Genomic DNA, 19228 nt, shown 5'->3' on the forward strand with positions numbered 1-19228 from the left:
TATAGTAGCAAGTTTTAAATATTCAGTATGGGAGTTCCTTGACCTATGATCAGTTTAACTGATCAGGAAACTATTCAATTGACATATTAGATGGTGTAAATTGTCGCAAATTGGGAACTTTTGTATTATTTTTCTTCCGAATTAAAGCTATTGGGGCAAACGTTAAAATTTGATCTAAGCAACAAACGGATATGGAGAAGGACCTACAGCGAATATAACTCACACACTTACTATATACAAACGATGCGACAATTTAACCTTACTTATAAATTAATTATAAAAATTCTTTCGCTGCTTCAAACAATGGTCGAACTTTGCCATAATAATTTGCCATAATATTTATGTACACCATTTACGCTGCCGTTCTGAAACACTCGAAACGCAGATGTCGGTTTATTGCTGCTTTAATAAAACGCTATATTAGCATTAATCTGATGTTATTAAGTTATCCCTCTCTGCTTAATCTTTCTCTATATCTCTCAGCCTCATTTTCGGATTCTCTGACTGTTATCGCTTCCTACATCAGAAAAGTCATAAAAAGGGCATTCATAAGAATATACAGCAAACCAAATTTTACTCTCAGAAAAGTCGAAAAGGGCATTCATAAGAATATACAGCAAAGTAAATTTTACTCTCAGAAAAGTCAAAAACAGCATGCATAAGAATATGCAGCAAAGTAAATTTTACTCTCAGGAATACAGAGAAATATTTGCTCGCTGTATAGATTTTGTCTTCTCAACAGCTGAAAGCAGTGAGCAGTGAGTGTAGCGGGTGGCATATCTTTTCATATTCGTTTTCTTTTTTAATGCACTTAATAATAAAAATGAAAACTATAAAAGCCTAAGAAAAATAAATTTCGATTCAAACTCATTTTGCGTTCGAAACGGTTTGGAAGTCAAACAATAACAAATTGGATTAAATTTCTGCTTTTGAATCTTAATGAAAGTGAAATTCGTGAATTTATTTCCGATTTAATAAATTTTCATGAAAAAAAAAAATTGTTTTTCTAAACCCGAAGGAAAAGAGAGCAAAATAGAAAAACTAACGGATGTTTTCTTTTTTTTTTACATACAAACAACATAAGTAAAAGAAGAAAACGCAGCGGTTACTACATAAGTGTTAAGTGTAATACGAAGAATTTTTTCATTATTTATTTACATTGAAAAGAAATTCTTTCGAAGAACTCTTTTTGTTTATATGTTTTACTGGCCGGACCTACAGTAGAACATTATTCGAGTGAATTAACAAATACCCAAAAAATTAACACAACTTTGCTCCTTTTTTTCTACATAAAGAGGAAAAGGACAAAACAAGCGGCTCTACCAAAGCAGTAGTAGTAGTAGTAGTAAAAGCGCAGCAGTTAAATAATCGCCTGATTTTAAGGTATGTATCCTCTGAAATATTAACCCCTTGCGAATACACATAAACACAACATGTACACGCACACATACGCACAGTTATACATCGCTTACATTTACTTATGGTTACTTTTATGCATACACAAATAGTGGTGTCATCCCAATCTATGTAAACTTACTTGAACGGTTAATTTGTAAGTGAATAATTTCTTTATAAACAAATCTAAAAGAAGCATCATATTGCAATAGAAAAAACCAAAAAAAAAAAAATTATTAATATTTCTATAGAGCCTATATATTTGGATGCTAACAGAACCTAGCCTTTTTAATTTATATGCACTTGGACTTGAAAAAACTGGGAAGATTTTTGAAAAGGTTTTACTTTCATGCAAATTTAATGCAAAGCAAAAGAAATTGATTTAAAAAGATTTTCTTCTCATTCATTACAACGCTGAACAGAAGACAAAACAAAAAGCAAAAAAAAGCACATAAATGTGCATACATACGCACGTATAATAATCACGCCACAAAATACCAATAATGCTTGAAAGAAAATCTATGTATAACTGTTGTAACGGATTTATGAATAAGAGGAGAAGAGAATTGGAGAAAGAACTTGTGAAGAAAAGATTTGTTTGTCCGTGTACTTAAACTTTATTTAACATGATAATTTTTTTTTTTTTTTTAATTGTAAATTTTCCCCGATATACATATATAATGAAATCCTATAGTATTGTATTGATTTGTCTATATACCATATGTGTATAAATATAAATGAAACCTTATACTGTACAATTAAAAATGTTAAAGAAAACCAATTAGATACGCGCTTAGTTAGCAGCGTGTGTGCATAAAAATTGATTCGGAAGACTTATCAAATAATTTGATTTATATATCAAATGAGGAAAAAGTAATTACATTCGTAACAGAGTAATCCAGAGAAGAATTACAGATTGTAGATTTCACAGGGTAGAGCGGCCGCGTTAAGCCAGGTCGGTCAGCGTGTTTATACAATCATTTATTATATTTGAGTGCTTTCATTTACGAATAGATGATCTTTAGCGAATACTGCATATAAATATCGTGCGAATATATAAAAATAGTTATGCATAAACAACGAATTATACGATATGTGATAATTAAATTTTTTCGCAGCACAAGATGGACATAAACAAATCAGGTTTTAAATACAATGGTATAAAGTGATGATAGTTAATCCAGAATTTCGTTTTAAAAGTAAACGATTTTTTTTTTTTTTTTTTATTACCCATTATGTGCTTGAGGCTTTTGGTAATTACTTGGAGAATTATGAAAGAAAAAGCAAGCAAAAAAATTATGGTAGCCATTATATACCCTACATCAGTTTTTGAATTAAAATATTAAAATTAACTTCTTTCTGAAAGCCTTACTCTTCATAAGGACTCCTATTGGGTATGATATCCAAAAAATCGACCGATGTGATCCAAATTCGGTAAAATTGATTTTTTCGTCAATTTACCACTCACCACGAAATATTGAAAATTAGACTTCTTTAGCATGTAAAGATACGTTTTTCGTAGGAAGAATTATACGGGAGTGTGTTAAAAAATTGCCACAGCCAAGCCAAATTTTTCAAACCAACTTCGAATTTCGAAATGCTATTCCTCAGCGACTTTTGTCGAGAATGTTGGAAAATTGCATTTTTTAGGAGTGGGCGCGCGCGCCCCGTGGTCGAAAAACTGATCAGATCCGAAACATTTGGACGAAGACACGCCAGAGTATCAAATTGCATCAAAATATCTGATAAATAGCGACCTGCAAACATAAGAAAACGATGAGGACAGACGGACAAACAAGGTCAGATCGATGCGAAAAGTGAATCTGAATGAGTTGACATAAAAAGCGGGTCGCCTAAAACTTAATATACTCTTGCAGCACAAGTGATGTGGGGTATAAAAATGTATATATGTATATGTTTGTTTTATGAACCATCGAGGAATTCCGCGATTCTTTAAATTTCTTAAATATTTTCGAACTTTTCGTCTAAACCATAGAACAGATTTAGTCTTGATCGCGACTAATTAAATAGCTTTTCGCCCTTTGTTTTGTTGATCTTCTCATTTAAACGCCTTACGATTTAAATTATAAAGCGAGTGGAATTGAAATCGAATGTCATAACATTTTAATTGATAATTTCGTACTGATTGTATTTTTCTTTACCGCGTAATAGGAATCTTAGTTATAAATAATACGTATTAAAAAAATGAACTTTTTTCTTTCCTATTACATTGTGCACAAAAGTTTCGTAAAAATTTATTATTAATATTTTATTACAAATTATTTTACTAACGTCATTTTTGATAATCAACAGGTGCTTTCGTATATTTTTTCGGCGATAACCTCAGGAAGCCTGCGCGCGTTATACGGATTACGGTCTTTAAGCACGTTGCAAAAATTTGAATGAAAAGTTGTTTGAAATATTGAAGAATAGAATATGCTTGATATTTAGAAACTTTTTTTTATTTACTTCTCATGTTGCGCAACTATTTAGTTTTTTTTTTTTTTTTTATTAAAGGCGCACTTTATACAATTATTTATTTATAGCAAAACCCGGTAGACTTAAGGTACTCTTGGCGACAATCTTGTGCACCCATCAAAAATTGCGAAGTGGTGTAATCTTTCGATTGATATGAATGTGCGTTTTTAGAAAATTTTCCCATTTTTTGGTTTTCACGACAGTATGACAATCAGTTTCAAATTAAATTTTTTATATATCAATGCCAACTATGTGCTATTTATTATAGTTTCAGGAAATTATAATAAAATGAGGGAAAATACTATAATGGGTTCGGCCCACTATCACCGCCCTACAATTCAAAATACGACTTTATATAAGAAGTGATCAAACCGTTTTCAACAGCGCCCGTCTTCAGGTCAAAGTACTTCAAAGTACTTTCAATTTCAGCAAAATATTTGAAAAATTTCGAATTGTAAATTGGAAACCAAAAGCATGACTGACAGATGGACAATGATTCTGAATCGATTGGTATAATAGGAAGATGGGTCTATCTCCAGCTCTTTTGAGTGTCGCATGCATAATATACGCTTGTACCACAAGTGGTGTTGAATGGATGGACGGAGAGAAAAAGTTACTATACCCCACTTTTGCCGCAAGTAGTCTTTCGAGTTACACGGAAATGTCAACATTTTCGAATATTGCTTCAGATTTTTGGCAATTCTCGGCTAATGGTCAAGCATGGTTGAGTACTGAAACGACAGACAGACGAACACAGGCAATAGTTGCGCTTTAAACTGACTAAAGAAAGCTTTTACGAGTTTTAATAGCGGAATAATAAATTTAAGAACGTATTAAATGCAGTTACGGTATAAAATGCATAAATAATTCACTTATAGCGTTGAAAACTTGTCGCATAAGTTGTAAGCATTAGCGTGAATTTTAGACAATTATCAAGTATAGCAATTAAATAATTTTGATTTTATCGAATTTTTGATTTTATTCATTCCATCATTACCAACCAAACAGCGAATGACGAAATAATGTTTCTATATATACTTATCTATATATGTATGTATATATATATAGCAAATATTTTTTTATTCTCTCTATGCCCTAACAAAAAGTTACCCGAAATGAAGACAACTTTTTCCATGCACTTAGCATTAAGGCGTGGAATGACAATATTTCTAACAATTTTTTTATTTTTTATGGGTAAATTTTTGTATATATTTGTATATATTTGTAATGCCGATAACAAAACAACAAAAATGTAGAAATCTTAATGTATTTGAAAAAAAAAAAAAGAAAAGAAATTTACGCTTTTTGTACTATATCAGAGTATCCCTTTCCATTAAAAGATAATTTCGATACATTTTAATGACAACGCAGTTTAAAATATCAGGAATCGCGAATCAGTGAACCTGTAGGCCGTCCGCTTCAATGGATTTTCTTAGCGAGTAAAAATCATTATAGCAAAAAAAACAAATTCTTGCTGAAGTTTAATGAGAAAAATATTAAAGCGCAAGCATTTAATTTAAGGCTACCCGCGACCATTGAGTTGTTAGTCGCGACCCTTTGCTTAGTCGGGCACTCAGCCGGGTAAGGTTTGAAAATTGTATTCCTTTTAGTGCGAATTTTCACATTTTAAACATTTTTTTACTAAATTTTATTGTGATATCTGTTGAGAGGTGAAATGTTATCGGTTTTATACCATGCGTCACTTCTGGTAAGAGCTCATTAAGTTCGAGCGAATGCGTGCAATACACAAAAGGACTCAAGATAAACGCACCTTTGATTATATCGATCAATGCAGAATCGCTGTCCGTCTGTCTGTCCTGCTTTCTTGTTCAGCGTAAAGGCAGCAAGCAAGACGTGTTTTGGCCCAATGACGAATTGTATTGAAGGTGCTTTAAATCGGGACGCTTTTCCGATCGTCTTATTTGCAGAAGCCCTTGAATGAATAATTGCATTGTGTTGTAGTGTGGGCCGTAACCCACTATAAAGGTTTTCTTTGTTTAATTGTTGTGAATGTAAATAACTCCCTATTATTCGATTTGTCGCCTTGAAACTAAGAATACGTAAAGACGTGGTAAAGGGCTCTAATAGCACACTGACATTATCTGCACATAAAAATTCCACAGTGATATCTCTCGTCACTTTTGACAAAATGTAAGAGAAGGATATATGAAAGACATTGTTTGGAATGAAAATGTTCCCAAGTAAGACCTCAACAAAATGACTGAATGACTAACAATTTTACAAACGTAGCTAAGTATTACTTATTAATTAAGTTATCGGACACTATGCGTTTTTCAATCGGTTTTATTGATAAACTCAAGCCTTCCCGACACAGAGAATAGAATTTCATTTAATTAACATAAACAGGATAGGAAGTCCGGAATTTAGTTCGGTTTACTTTTTCATAAATTTTTCACTATTTTTTACCTTCTGTTTACTTATAAACAAAAATTATATGTTTATAAATCGAAATTAATCGCTTAATAATTTCAATACAATGTAAAGGGCAGTAATTTGAGGTGAAATCAATGTAAACGCATTTCACTTCATCTATTAATAGATTTCCACACTGACTTAATAGATTTTCACATTGCACTTCATCTATTAATAGATTTCCACATTGACTTCCAATTAAATATTATGTGGAAAAGATTTCATTTATAAAACTTTCCTTCTGTTTTCGAGTAGATGCTAAAAAATGCGGTGCAAGCCACATATAATTTTACGTTTTTATAAACACCACTGTAAGATGGTGAAATAGTCATTTGTTTCCAAAATATATCCAGAATACAAATGGAATATTCAGAGACCCTATAAAGTATACCTATTCTTGATCAGCGTGAAATTCTGAGATGATTTAGCCATGATTCAGACGGTCTGTGTGGTGTTTATTGTTGTCACTCTTCCGGTCGCAAAAATAAAGATATCGACTTCAAAATTGGTAGAAGCATTGGAAATTTCTACATGCAGGTTGGTATTGAAAATTGGCCAAATTAGTACAAGCAGAAGCGCGCAGTCGAGCGTAAAATGAACGCAACTCCGTTTTTTTTTAACAAACATTTTTTGAGCTTTTCTCGTTATTCGGAAATTATTAAAGTTAGAACCCTGAAATTCTCCACATTTATTTCACGAAGCACTCTACTCACAAGTGACAAGTGATTAAATTCTATTTTTATCCCCACCAATGTATTTTCACTTCTTTGAGGTTTTTTGCTCATTTATCGTAAGGCAATCAAGACCGAATGTTTGAAAGTATTTTGTACGCTCCTTAAATGAAGATATGTTATCTGCCTGAAAATGGGTTAATTCTGAAAGGATATGGTAGGCACCACGATTAATTTTTTCTTAACCATACCAGCGATATGGGTATCAAAAAAAAGAACTTTAAGAGCACAATGCGAAAAACATAGCGGGAAGGTTTGCGAGATTCGTCACCCGCCGAATATAACTTTCTTACTTGCTTTTTTTTTTTCTTTTCTTTTGTAATATCAATTTTCATTTTTTGTATATTTATATAAAACTGTATATCAAAAATGAACATACTCTCCTATCAGCTACTTGCCATCTCGAATTCAATTTCCATTCATATGGAAATTTACTTTTTAAGAATGAATTTCACTCTATTACAATCTTTCTAATGTGCTACAATTATAAGTGTATGTGAAAAAAAAAAACATATATATATATATATATATAATTTTATAGTTTACTGTTAACGAAATAATGTGTTAATTTTATCGAAAATTGTTTGAATTGCACTTACTTTCGCACTCTTTAGCATATACAAACGTTATCTGTACACGTTGCAATTTGTTATTGCAATGACGTAATATAGAATTGTGGCCTGATAGCATGGTATACCGGTAAAGCAATGTTTATCATTTTAACTATTGGTTTTTACACAGAAACTCTCTTTCCTCCTAATACTTACTTATTTAGGACAAGCTTTCTTGATACAGGCCTGACTGAGCAATGTGTAGAAAGATGGATTTCACAATTTTATGCGTTCAAGTTGAAATTGGCCCCGGGGGTAATCAACAATGCTCCTAACATTTTGTGAAAAAGTATTTCATATTTCCAACCTATGTTTCTTTTTTTTCCATTGAATAATGAATGCCAAGGGCTGATATTGAACTTATCTGTACGCAATTTACGGAACTTCTATTTGTAAAATCTTCAATGAACTTAACACACTACTCAGATGTTAGATATGAAAGATAATAAAAGAAAAAATTTTTTTTTGTTACGATGTCGTCGTTGTTATAGTTATTTTCTGTTAATAATCGTATGATGTTTTTGCTGACGTAGTTACATGCAGTCGTTTATTCTATGTTTGGGTTTGGGTTTAGGTGAGAGAATAACGTTAAATCTGTAAATATGGCTCTTGATATTTGCCGTTGATTCGCACATTGCCGCGTAAAATATACCAAAACAGAGAGAGTCATCTGACAACAAATACAATAAAAAAAAAATATATATATATATATATATATACATATATATACAGACTGAAGCTACTAACGTTGATACGAACTTATTTCGTCTCTCATGGGTAAACAAATGAAATATTCAAAAAATTTACTGCTCAAGCACATGCCATGTCAAAGTTAAAAAGCTTCTCTTTTTCTGTCTTTTTCTTTTTTTCTTTTCTTTTCTACAAAACAATGTGTAGTAATATGTTTGAAGCAAATACAAGCCCCAAAAATCACCTGATTTTTCTTTACTATCCTAGCATTTCAATTCCTTTGTGTTTCATATAAGCGAAAGGGATTACCGGTTAAGTATTGCATTTATTTGTTCTCGAATGTTTTTATAAACTCTTAAAGAGATAATAAAGAAAAGAGAGTATGTTATTAAACATATTCTCTTCTTTTTCAAGCAATAGATAGACTTTGCAATAATATTCAAATTTACATTTCTCTTAATTTTAGATTTTCATACTGTTGCACGGCGCTAAAGCAAACAAAATAAATCCTTCACAAGTTAATCATAATCGTCAGCATACCAACAATAATAGCAACAACGCAAATAAAAACGATTCTCAAAAATCATCTAATAAAGGAAAATCTTCAAATCGTCGAAGAAAGCGTCGCCAAAAGAATTCTCAAAATTCAAATTTTTCTGAAATCCCACAACAAAACCATCAAGACGACGTCGCTAAGATAGTAGTAAAGGATAATCCTTCAACAACATTTCCGTTTCACTTCTCAGCAAGTAATCCAAATTACGATTCTTCTTCTTTTCCTCTTGTGAACGGACAATTGCATAAAGATAGCAACATGCCTGCCCGTTTTGTAGAAAATTCAGAACCTAGCGTTCCTATGAACTTGGAAAACCGTTATGATCATCCGTCTTCAAATGGAGTGAACAGTGATATTGTTATTACTGGCATATCTGGTCGTCTCCCTGAAAGTACTAATATTGAAGAATTTAGAAAAAACCTCTTCGAGGGTGTCGATATGGTTAACGATGAGCCTAGACGTTGGTCGAAAGGGCTTTACGGTTTACCAGAACGTAACGGTAAAATTAAAGAAGAGGATTTAGAAAATTTTGATCAAACATTCTTTGGTATACATCAGAAACAAGCCGACGGTATGGATCCTCAGATGCGTATGTTGCTGGAGTGCACTTATGAAGCTATTATCGATGCTGGTCTGAATCCTGCGGAAATTCGCGGTACTCGTACTGGCGTTTATGTGGGCGCCTCGAGTGCGGACAGTGAAAATTACCAATTATCTGATCCGGATCGTGTTGATGGCTATGGTTTAATTGGTTGCGCCCGTGCGATGTTTCCTAATCGAATTTCATTTTCCTTTGATTTGAAAGGTCCTAGTTATTGTGTTGATACGGCCTGTTCCAGTTCTTTGTACGCCCTGTCCCAAGCCTTCGCGGATATGAATAGCGGCAAATGCGATGCAGCTATAGTGGCTGGTTCAAATCTTTGCCTTCGACCTACGATGTCGCTGCAATTTAAACGTCTTAGCATGTTGAGTGCAGAAGGCAAATGCAAAGCTTTCGATGAAAGCGGTAGTGGCTATGTACGTTCTGATGCTGTCGTTGTTATACTTTTACAACGAGTTTCCGTTGCCAAACGTGTATATGCCACCATCTTAAATGCTCGAACCAATGTAGATGGACACAAAGAACAAGGGATCACTTTCCCTAATGGCCAAATGCAGAACCAACTAATGAGAGAAACATACGGGGAGATTAATTTAGACCCTGCGGAGGTTAACTACGTAGAGGCTCACGGTACCGGCACCAAAGTGGGCGACCCGCAAGAAGTCAACTCTATTACAGACTTTTTCTGCAAGAATCGCAAGTCTCCCCTGTTAGTTGGGTCCGTAAAATCAAACATGGGCCATTCCGAACCGTCTTCCGGACTATGCTCTATTGCTAAAGTGCTGTTAGCCATGGAGCAAAATGTTTTACCGCCAAATTTACATTATAAAAATCCCAATCCTGATTTGTACGGTCTTTTGGACGGCCGACTAAAGGTTGTGGATAAACCTACCCCATGGGAGGGTGGCATTGTTGGCATCAACTCATTCGGTTTTGGTGGAGCTAATGCTCACGTTATCTTAAAATCAAATCCTAAACCTAAAGTTATCACTCCAACTGTAGGACCTCCCAAACTAATTCTATCCTCTGGACGTACTTTTGATGCAGTTCAAGAGTTTTTGGAGGACGCAGATCAACACAAAGATGATGACGAATATCTCACTTTAATTAACGATATTCATTCACGGCCTATCTCGGGCCACTTTTATCGAGGCTTTTCTGTTATGGATAGCAAGGGTACATTGCAAAAGGACGTCGCCGAAATTAGCCCAGAATCTCGACCGATTTGGTTTGTGTATTCTGGTATGGGTAGTCAATGGGCTTCTATGGCCAAGGATCTAATGGTGTTTGATACTTTCAAAAAAACAATACATCGTTGTTGCGAGATTTTACGTCCCGAAGGGCTTGATTTGATGGACGTTTTGACTCGCTCTACAGAAAAAACTTTCGAAAATATCTTAAACTCCTTTGTCGGCATTGCCGCAATGCAAGTGGCCCTAACTGATCTCCTGACTTCATTAAATATAGTGCCGGATGGTATTGTTGGTCACTCCGTTGGAGAAGTGGCCTGTGCCTATGCGGATGGCTGCTTATCAATGGAGCAAACTATTTTAGCAGCCTATTGGAGAGGTAAATCTATACTGGATACTAAGTTGCCTAAAGGCAAAATGGCGGCTGTTGGCCTAAGTTGGGAAGAAGCTCACAAACGTTTGCCTGCGGACTGTTTTCCGGCCTGTCATAACAGTGCTGAAAATTGCACCATATCTGGTCCTGAAGAATCTATAGACGCAGTATGTCAAAAACTAACTTCTGAAGGTGTATTCGCACGGGCGGTGAAATCATCAGGTTATGCTTTCCATAGTAAATATATTGCCGATGCTGGCCCTAAATTGCGTAAGAGTTTAGAAAAAGTAATTCCAAATGCCAAAAATCGTTCTCCACGTTGGATAAGTTCCAGTATACCTGAAGTTGCCTGGAATACTGCTATAGCACAGCAAGCTTCAGCTGCATATCATGTTAATAATTTACTCTCACCCGTTCTTTTCCACCAAGCGCTTCAACATGTACCCAAAAATGCCATTTGCATTGAAATAGCTCCTACAGGCTTGCTTCAAGCCATACTCAAACGATCGCTTGGCAGCGAAACGACTAACCTTAGTCTGATTAAACGCGATTATGAGAACAATCCAGAATTTTTCTTGGCTAGTATCGGTAAATTGTATGCGGCTGGTGCCCAACCGCAAATAATGACTTTGTCAAAACCAATTAGCTATCCTGTGGGACGCGGGACACCCATGTTAGGCTGCAAAGTAGGTTGGGATCATTCTCAGAAATGGCACGTGCCTAAATTCGACAAAATGACCTCATCGGGTGAAACTATCATCGAAGTCGATTTAAGCAAGGAGGAAGATGCGTTCTTAGCGGGTCACACAATAGATGGAAGAATTCTTTTCCCCGCTACGGGCTACATGACATTAGCATGGATGACATATGCCAAAATGCGTGGTAATGAATTCCAAAACACACCCGTCGTAATGGAAAATGTGGTCTTCCATCGTGCTACAATACTTAACAAGGAGGGCGTAGTCAAATTTGGAATAAATTTCTTTGACGGTACCGGAGCATTCGAAATTTGCGAGGGCGGTAGTTTGGCTGTTTCAGGCAAAATATCCATACCCGAAAACGTTGATAATGAACAACTACCTTTAGATCCCCTGCCTGTTAGCACCGTTGCCAAAGAGCTCTCCACGAGCGACGTATACAAAGAGCTGCGTTTACGCGGTTATGACTATGCTGGTATATTCCGCGGAATTACTGCTTCTGACTCTTTGTCCAGCACAGGAAAACTACAATGGGTGGACAATTGGATTAGCTTTATGGACACAATGTTGCAATTCAGTATACTCAGTAAAAATCTGCGAGAATTGTATTTGCCTACGCGTATTGAGAAAGCTATTATAGATCCTAATCATCATTTGAAGGAGATAGCCAAACTAACTCCAGAGCAACAAACTAAAGAAGGTGTGCCTGTTTATATGTACGATGATATTAATGTAATTAAGAGCGGTGGTATTGAATTGCGTGGAATGAAGGCTTCTCTGGCTCAAAAGCGACCTTCAAATCAGAATCCTCCTACCTTGGAACGATACACCTTTATTCCCAATGAAAACGGAGTAGACCTTAACGAAAACCATGAAAAGGCTCATTTCCATGCGCTTTCTGTTGCTTTGCGTTTACTTAATGAAAATTCCAGCGGTGCTTTAAAAATTAAAGGCGTTGAACTCGCCGATGGTCGTAACCCAGATAGCTTATTAGCTGCTAAAATTGTGCAAGTCCTTGAAGGTGAACCCTCTCTGACGGCTGAGATCGCTGTTGCCACTTCAAACAGTAACGAAGAAGCCATTTCTGCAGCACTAGGACCGGACGCAGGAGTACGAGTAATTAATAAAAACATTCTAAAAGAACCCGTAGACCAGAATAACCATTTCGTCTTTGGTGTCGATGTGTTATCTCGTCCTGATACTGCTGTATTGGTAAACAGTTTAGCTTCTATTAAAGATAATGGATTCTTAATATTTGAAGAATCCGCTTATGGCTACAGAAATACTGGTCGTAATTTGCTGACTGACTTCGGTCTGGTAGTGGCATCTGAACAAAGTTGTGGAAATTCTCGTGTCCTTGTAATGGCTCGTCGTCCAGTAGATCTTAAGCAACGTAAATCTGTTGTGATTAATGTTACCGAGAAAAATTTCGATTGGCTGGAAGAACTTAAAGGTGCTCTCGCAAAAGCAGCGGAAAATGAGCAGTATGTCTACATAGTATGTCAAGGAGAAGAGGCTTTCGGGGCGGTTGGTCTCATGACTTGTATTAGAAGAGAAAATGGTGGAAATTTCGCCCGTTTAGTATTCGTACAGGACGGAAATGCCAAACCATTTTCGTTCAATGACGCTTTTTACACCAAACAACTGGCAAAGGATTTAATTAGCAACGTCCTAAAGAATGGTCTCTGGGGAACATACCGTCATATGAAATTGGAAACAAGTGCAGCCACTTTGCAGGTCGAACATGCATATGTGAATGCTTTAGTTAAGGGTGATTTGGCTTCACTTAAATGGATCGAGTCTCCTCGATCGACACCCAACATTTCTAACGATTTTGAACTGTGTACCGTCTATTATGCTCCGATAAATTTCAGAGATGTCATGCTGTCTTCGGGGAAACTGTCGGCTGATGCTTTGCCTGGTGATTTGGCACAGCAAGATTGTGTGTTAGGTTTGGAATTTTCTGGTCGAGATTCCAAAGGTCGTAGGATTATGGCAATGGTACCTGCAAAATCGCTGGCCACTACATGTGTGGCTGCGAAAATTATGACTTGGCAAATTCCCGATAAATGGAGCATGGAAGAAGCTTCCACCGTCCCTTGTGTTTATTCCACAGTCTACTATGCCTTAATGGTTAGAGGTCAAATGAAGAAGGGCGAAAAAATTCTAATTCACGCAGGCTCCGGAGGTGTAGGCCAAGCAGCTATTTCCGTCGCTTTGCATCACGGTCTAACTGTTTTTACAACCGTCGGTAGTAAAGAGAAGAGAGAATTCTTAAAGAAGCGATTCCCCCAACTTAAAGACAACCATATCGGCAACTCACGCGATACTTCCTTTGAGCAAATGATTATGCGTGAGACAAAAGGTCGTGGTGTGGATTTGGTGCTTAATTCTTTGGCCGAAGAAAAATTGCAAGCTTCAGTTCGCTGCTTGGGTCTGAATGGTCGGTTCTTAGAAATTGGTAAATTTGACTTGAGTAACAACAGCCCCTTAGGTATGTCTGTATTTTTAAAAAATACCTCATTCCATGGCATCCTATTGGACAGTGTCATGGAAGGTGAAGAAGCAATGCAAAAGCAAGTAGTTGAATTGGTTGCGGAAGGTATTAAAAATGGAGCTGTAAGACCTTTACCAACTTCGGTATTCAACGATCAGCAAGTGGAAGCAGCTTTCCGATTTATGGCTTCTGGCAAACACATTGGAAAAGTCGTAGTTAAAATTCGTGATGAAGAGCCCGGTTCTAAAGCGATTAAACCACCTACACATTTAGTAAACGCTATACCCCGTACTTACATGCATCCCGAGAAAAGTTACGTCCTTATTGGCGGTTTAGGAGGTTTTGGTCTGGAGCTTACTAATTGGCTAGTGTTTAGGGGTGCCAAGCATATTGTATTAAATTCAAGATCGGGTTTGAGAACAGGCTATCAAGCTTTGATGGTGAGACGTTGGCAAGAGAAAGGTGTTAAAGTATTGGTGGACACTAGTGACGTCACAAATGCATCTGGCTGCAAACAATTGCTGACCAATGCAAATAAACTGGCCACAGTTGGTGGTATTTTCAGTTTGGCTGCTGTGTTGCGTGATGACATTTTGGAAAATCAAACTGTTAAAGACTTTAAGACTGTTTGCGATCCAAAAGTTACAGCCACTAAGTTATTAGATCAATGTTCGCGTTCTTTATGCACTAGCTTGGATCACTTTGTGTGTTTCTCTAGTGTATCGTGCGGCCGCGGCAATATTGGTCAAAGTAACTATGGCCTAGCAAATTCGGCAATGGAACGCATATGTGAAGCAAGACAAGCAAGCGGCTTTCCTGGTCTAGCTATACAATGGGGTGCTATTGGTGACACCGGTCTAGTTATCGAAACTTTGGGTGATAATGATACAGTAATAGGTGGCACATTGCCGCAACGAATGAACTCTTGTTTACAAACCATTGACTTATTCCTACAGCAGCCGCATCCAGTATTGGCTTCAATGGTGGTCGCCGAAAAACGTAAATCAGATCAATCCGGTGGCGTTAGTTTAATAGCTAGTGTAGCTAACATTTTGGGTATACGCAACATCAAAAATATTCCGGAGAAAAGTTCACTGGCTGATCTGGGTATGGATTCACTGATGGGCGCTGAGATTAAACAAACATTAGAAAGAAACTTCGATATAGTTTTATCAGCACAAGAAATACGTCAGTTAACATTTGGGGCCTTAACTCAGATGGACAATGGAGCCGCAAGGGCTGAATCTGCGACATCTCCTCAAACTACTAGTCCTAGCGCATTTGGCGATGGAACTCAAGTTGTATTTAGTTCCGAACTTATGCCTACCGAAACTATTGTTCGCTTAAAATCGAAAGCGCCCGTCGATTCCAATAAACGGCCACTATTCATAGCATCGCCTATCGAAGGTTTCGCGGATCCCTTGAAAAATTTAGCTGAACTTTTGGATTGTCCTGTCTACGGTTTACAATGCACTGCAAACGCTGATTTAGATACAATACAATCATTGGCTAGTTTTTACTTAAAGGAAGTACGCAAAATACAGGCTAAGGGTCCATACGTAATTGCTGGGTACTCGTTCGGTGCCGCGGTAGCTTTTGAAATGGTAATAAACTTGCAATCGCACGATATAGTTTCCAATTACATTGCCTTGGACGGTGCTCCTAAATATGTCAGTTGGAACACTGCAACATTCAGGGACCGCCATAGTATGGACGATGGCGATAATTACGATTACGGCTTAGCTTACTTCGCCATGGTTGTCGCTAATATGGATTACGCTTCCGTTGTGAAAATGATACTCGATAAACCGACCTGGGAAGAGAAATTGACGAAGTGTGCCGAAATGGTAGCGCAGGAGATTAAAAAACCCATAGACTTGGTAAATAAATATGAAATTTTTCCGCAAGTTTACACATTAAATATATTAAATTTTTGTTTTCCTGTTCTTTGTCTAATAGATTAAGCAAGCTGGCGAGATTTTCTATAAGAAATTATCGGCTGGCCATAATTACAAAGCTACCACAAAAATAACATGCCCAGTTACGCTGGTCAAGCCAAGTGAAAATTATGTACAACTTGAAGAGGACTATGGCTTCAATGAGGTAGCTAAGAATTTCTTAATCATTTGAAAGAATGAGTGAAATATATAAACTTGTATGTATTTATTTCCAGATATGCCAAAAACCAGTAAAAGTTTTTACCGTAGAAGGTAATCACCGCACCTTCCTGGTAGAAGAAGCGTCACTGAAAACAATTGAAAGCGAATTAAATCGGTTAACTGCTTAAATAAATACAAAGAGAATCAATCGTTTATCGCTATAAAAATATGCGCGAGCGCACAATTAACAAAACAATGACATAACTCGAAAATATTAGATTTTTTTAGATATAAAATTTAATAAATACCGTCATCATCATTTGTTTTAGCTATTAAGAAGTAAAAATTTAAGAAAATCATAAAGTAATAAGAATATATTGCATTAATATTGCATGATTGACTCATTATAAATATTAAACTGATATGAAAAACAGTTTTAGAGCAAAAATTAACCAACGTCCTATTTAGATTTATGGATTAGAAAACCAGAACGCAGGTCCACATAATAAATGCATTTTAGCAATCCCGATGAATTGTTTTGGACATGTTTGCTAGATAACGGAGTACAGTACATAGAGCATACATGAGCATTCCTTTTTTTTTTTTGTTTTTGTAATTTAAAATTTAAACTAATATCTAAAACGTAAAGAATAAAAAAAGAAAATCGCTTATCAATGTTATCTTTAAAATGAAATCTTCTTTAAAATTTTCAGTACGTTTTCTTTTTTTGGTAAAATTTTCTGGTTGCCTTGTATATAATTTTCCTTAAAATCGAAAGATTGAAACACATAAAGTCTTATTAAGTTTAAGTTTCGTTTTTAAACCAATTAATTATTGCATGGTTAAATGAAAAAAGAAATTGCTTATTTTTCATTTTTTAATAATTAATAATATTTATTGGGTTATTTATAGTAGTAATGCCCTTGTCTAATTGCTAGAGAAAGGCGAATTTTGAAAAAAATATTTCTGAATGAAGAAAAATTTAAAAAGAAGGTTAACACATTTAAATAACCTTTACATGAATCTTGTATCTATTGAATAACAGAACAAATAAAACCTATATCTCAAAAAAAATAAAAGTTTATTTTATTTTCCTTAAACTCATATTGATGCTTAAGTTTATGTTTATTCTGAATTTAATATCAAGATTGAATTTAGAGAATATATATATTTCAGTCGGCGATTCTAAATATTCTCTCTGCACTTCTCTCTGCAATTTATAATCATATCCGTTTTTTTCCAATTTTCGGTCTAAACCTTTTTTTTGTCTTGCTTTATGAAAGGAGCGTTGAACTGTTTGTTGTTTCTTACACGTTAATATTTTTCATTTTTTGAGCATACTTTTAGGCTTTTTTTCTTTTACAAGATCCCTTAGTAAATAATATGAAAAGTACACATGGCTTTCATGTTTTTTATGACTTTATTGATTGTTTATTATCATTAACAAAATTTATATTTATTTTATATATATTTAGTTATCATATCCTATGCCTCAACATTTGCTATCGAAGCTAGAGATAGACAAAGTTTTAAAATCACATTCGTCAATAGTCGTCAATTTTTCCGACAAACATGAAAAATTATTCATGTTGAACTAACAAGATCCATATAAAATTGTATCTCCGAAGTTTGTTTCTAGTTACTACAAAAACTACAGTGATTCTCCTTTAGTGATCCAATATCTTTTGCTTAAGCTTATGTTTATATAAGTATTATATATTTTAATCACTAGCGCTTTTTTATCTGACTCTACCTGTGGTATTGTGATATTAAGTGTGCATAGATATTTGCAACACTGAGCACGATTTGAGATAGATCCGCCTTTTATTATATCAATCGCTCGTTTGCCGGCCTAACGCTTGTCCATGTGTTCTTGCATTTAATAAGAACTGTTATATTTTGATTTAGAGACAAACACTATTGAAAATGAGTTCGATCAAATCCTTCCATTAAGCCTTACAGAGAAAAAAGCGACAAATAATTGCGAGTTTTAATATTTCTGAACAAAAATCGATAGAAGATAATATTTTTTTTAATCCCTACACTTGTTTTGTTTCAGAAACAATTTCTGAGCTAATGATTTGGTTTACAAATGTATTGTGATAAATTGTAACTAAGTATTGTGATAAGTTTGCATAAATCTATTTTTTAAACTTCTCCCCTGCCGCATAGCCGCGTAAGTAAGAATATCAACTATCAAGTTGGTGTTCGCAGCCACCGTTTGAGCGTAATTGTCGTCGATTGATCACAAACTCACTTTGCGGCCACTCCCTGTGTTATTCATTTTTCCCACTTCTTTCTGACGATCATATTTTTATACGTAGAGGCGACAACCACTGAGTGGCAGGAAGAAAAATATAAAGATTGTCATTTAAGTGGCAACAAAGCATATATATTTTGGAGATTTGCTCTGTGGATAGATGAAGAATTACTTTAAGTTGGGTAGTGTATTTAAAGTCATCCTCATCTGACCACAAGCTTTGAATATGTGCAGCAGAGTCGATAGGTGCAATACAGTCGATACACTTAAAATTTAAAAGAAAAATTAATCGGATTTTCGTTTCAAGAAAACGTACACGAAACATTTCATTTCTGTTTAACCTGTTGATGAAAGTGTCACTATCGGGACTATATTTTTGTCTTAATTAGGATAGAATATTGAAATATTCTCTTCTGGACGACATTTTATTATTAGGTCATCTTATTATGCCGTCTGTTAAAAAAGGTCTTAAATAAAGTAAATAAAAATTCATTAATTAAACGGCCCCCGGTATCACTATTTAGGAATCCGTAAAAACAAACCAATTTTGAAATTGCTTCAACTCGAAAACTCGACGCGGTTATCCTTATTTGCTAATTCATAATATTTTTTTGAA

At 35.3% G+C, this 19228-nt stretch overlaps 1 protein-coding gene across 1 annotated transcript; it reads left to right on the forward strand.

Moving 5' to 3' along the window:
- The first annotated feature begins 1004 nt into the window (after positions 1-1004).
- Positions 1005-17001, forward strand: LOC119632778 (fatty acid synthase). Its single transcript, XM_038025851.1, has 4 exons — positions 1005-1383; positions 8805-16133; positions 16213-16356; positions 16427-17001. The coding sequence occupies exons 2-4, from the start codon at positions 9153-9155 to the stop codon at positions 16538-16540; spliced, it is 7239 nt and encodes a 2412-aa protein (XP_037881779.1). The 5' UTR covers positions 1005-1383; positions 8805-9152; the 3' UTR covers positions 16541-17001.
- The last annotated feature ends 2227 nt before the right edge of the window (positions 17002-19228 follow it).

The sequence above is a fragment of the Glossina fuscipes genome, unplaced genomic scaffold, assembly GCF_014805625.2.
Source record: "Glossina fuscipes isolate IAEA_lab_2018 unplaced genomic scaffold, Yale_Gfus_2 2, whole genome shotgun sequence".
In the NCBI taxonomy this organism is placed as follows: domain Eukaryota; kingdom Metazoa; phylum Arthropoda; class Insecta; order Diptera; family Glossinidae; genus Glossina; species Glossina fuscipes.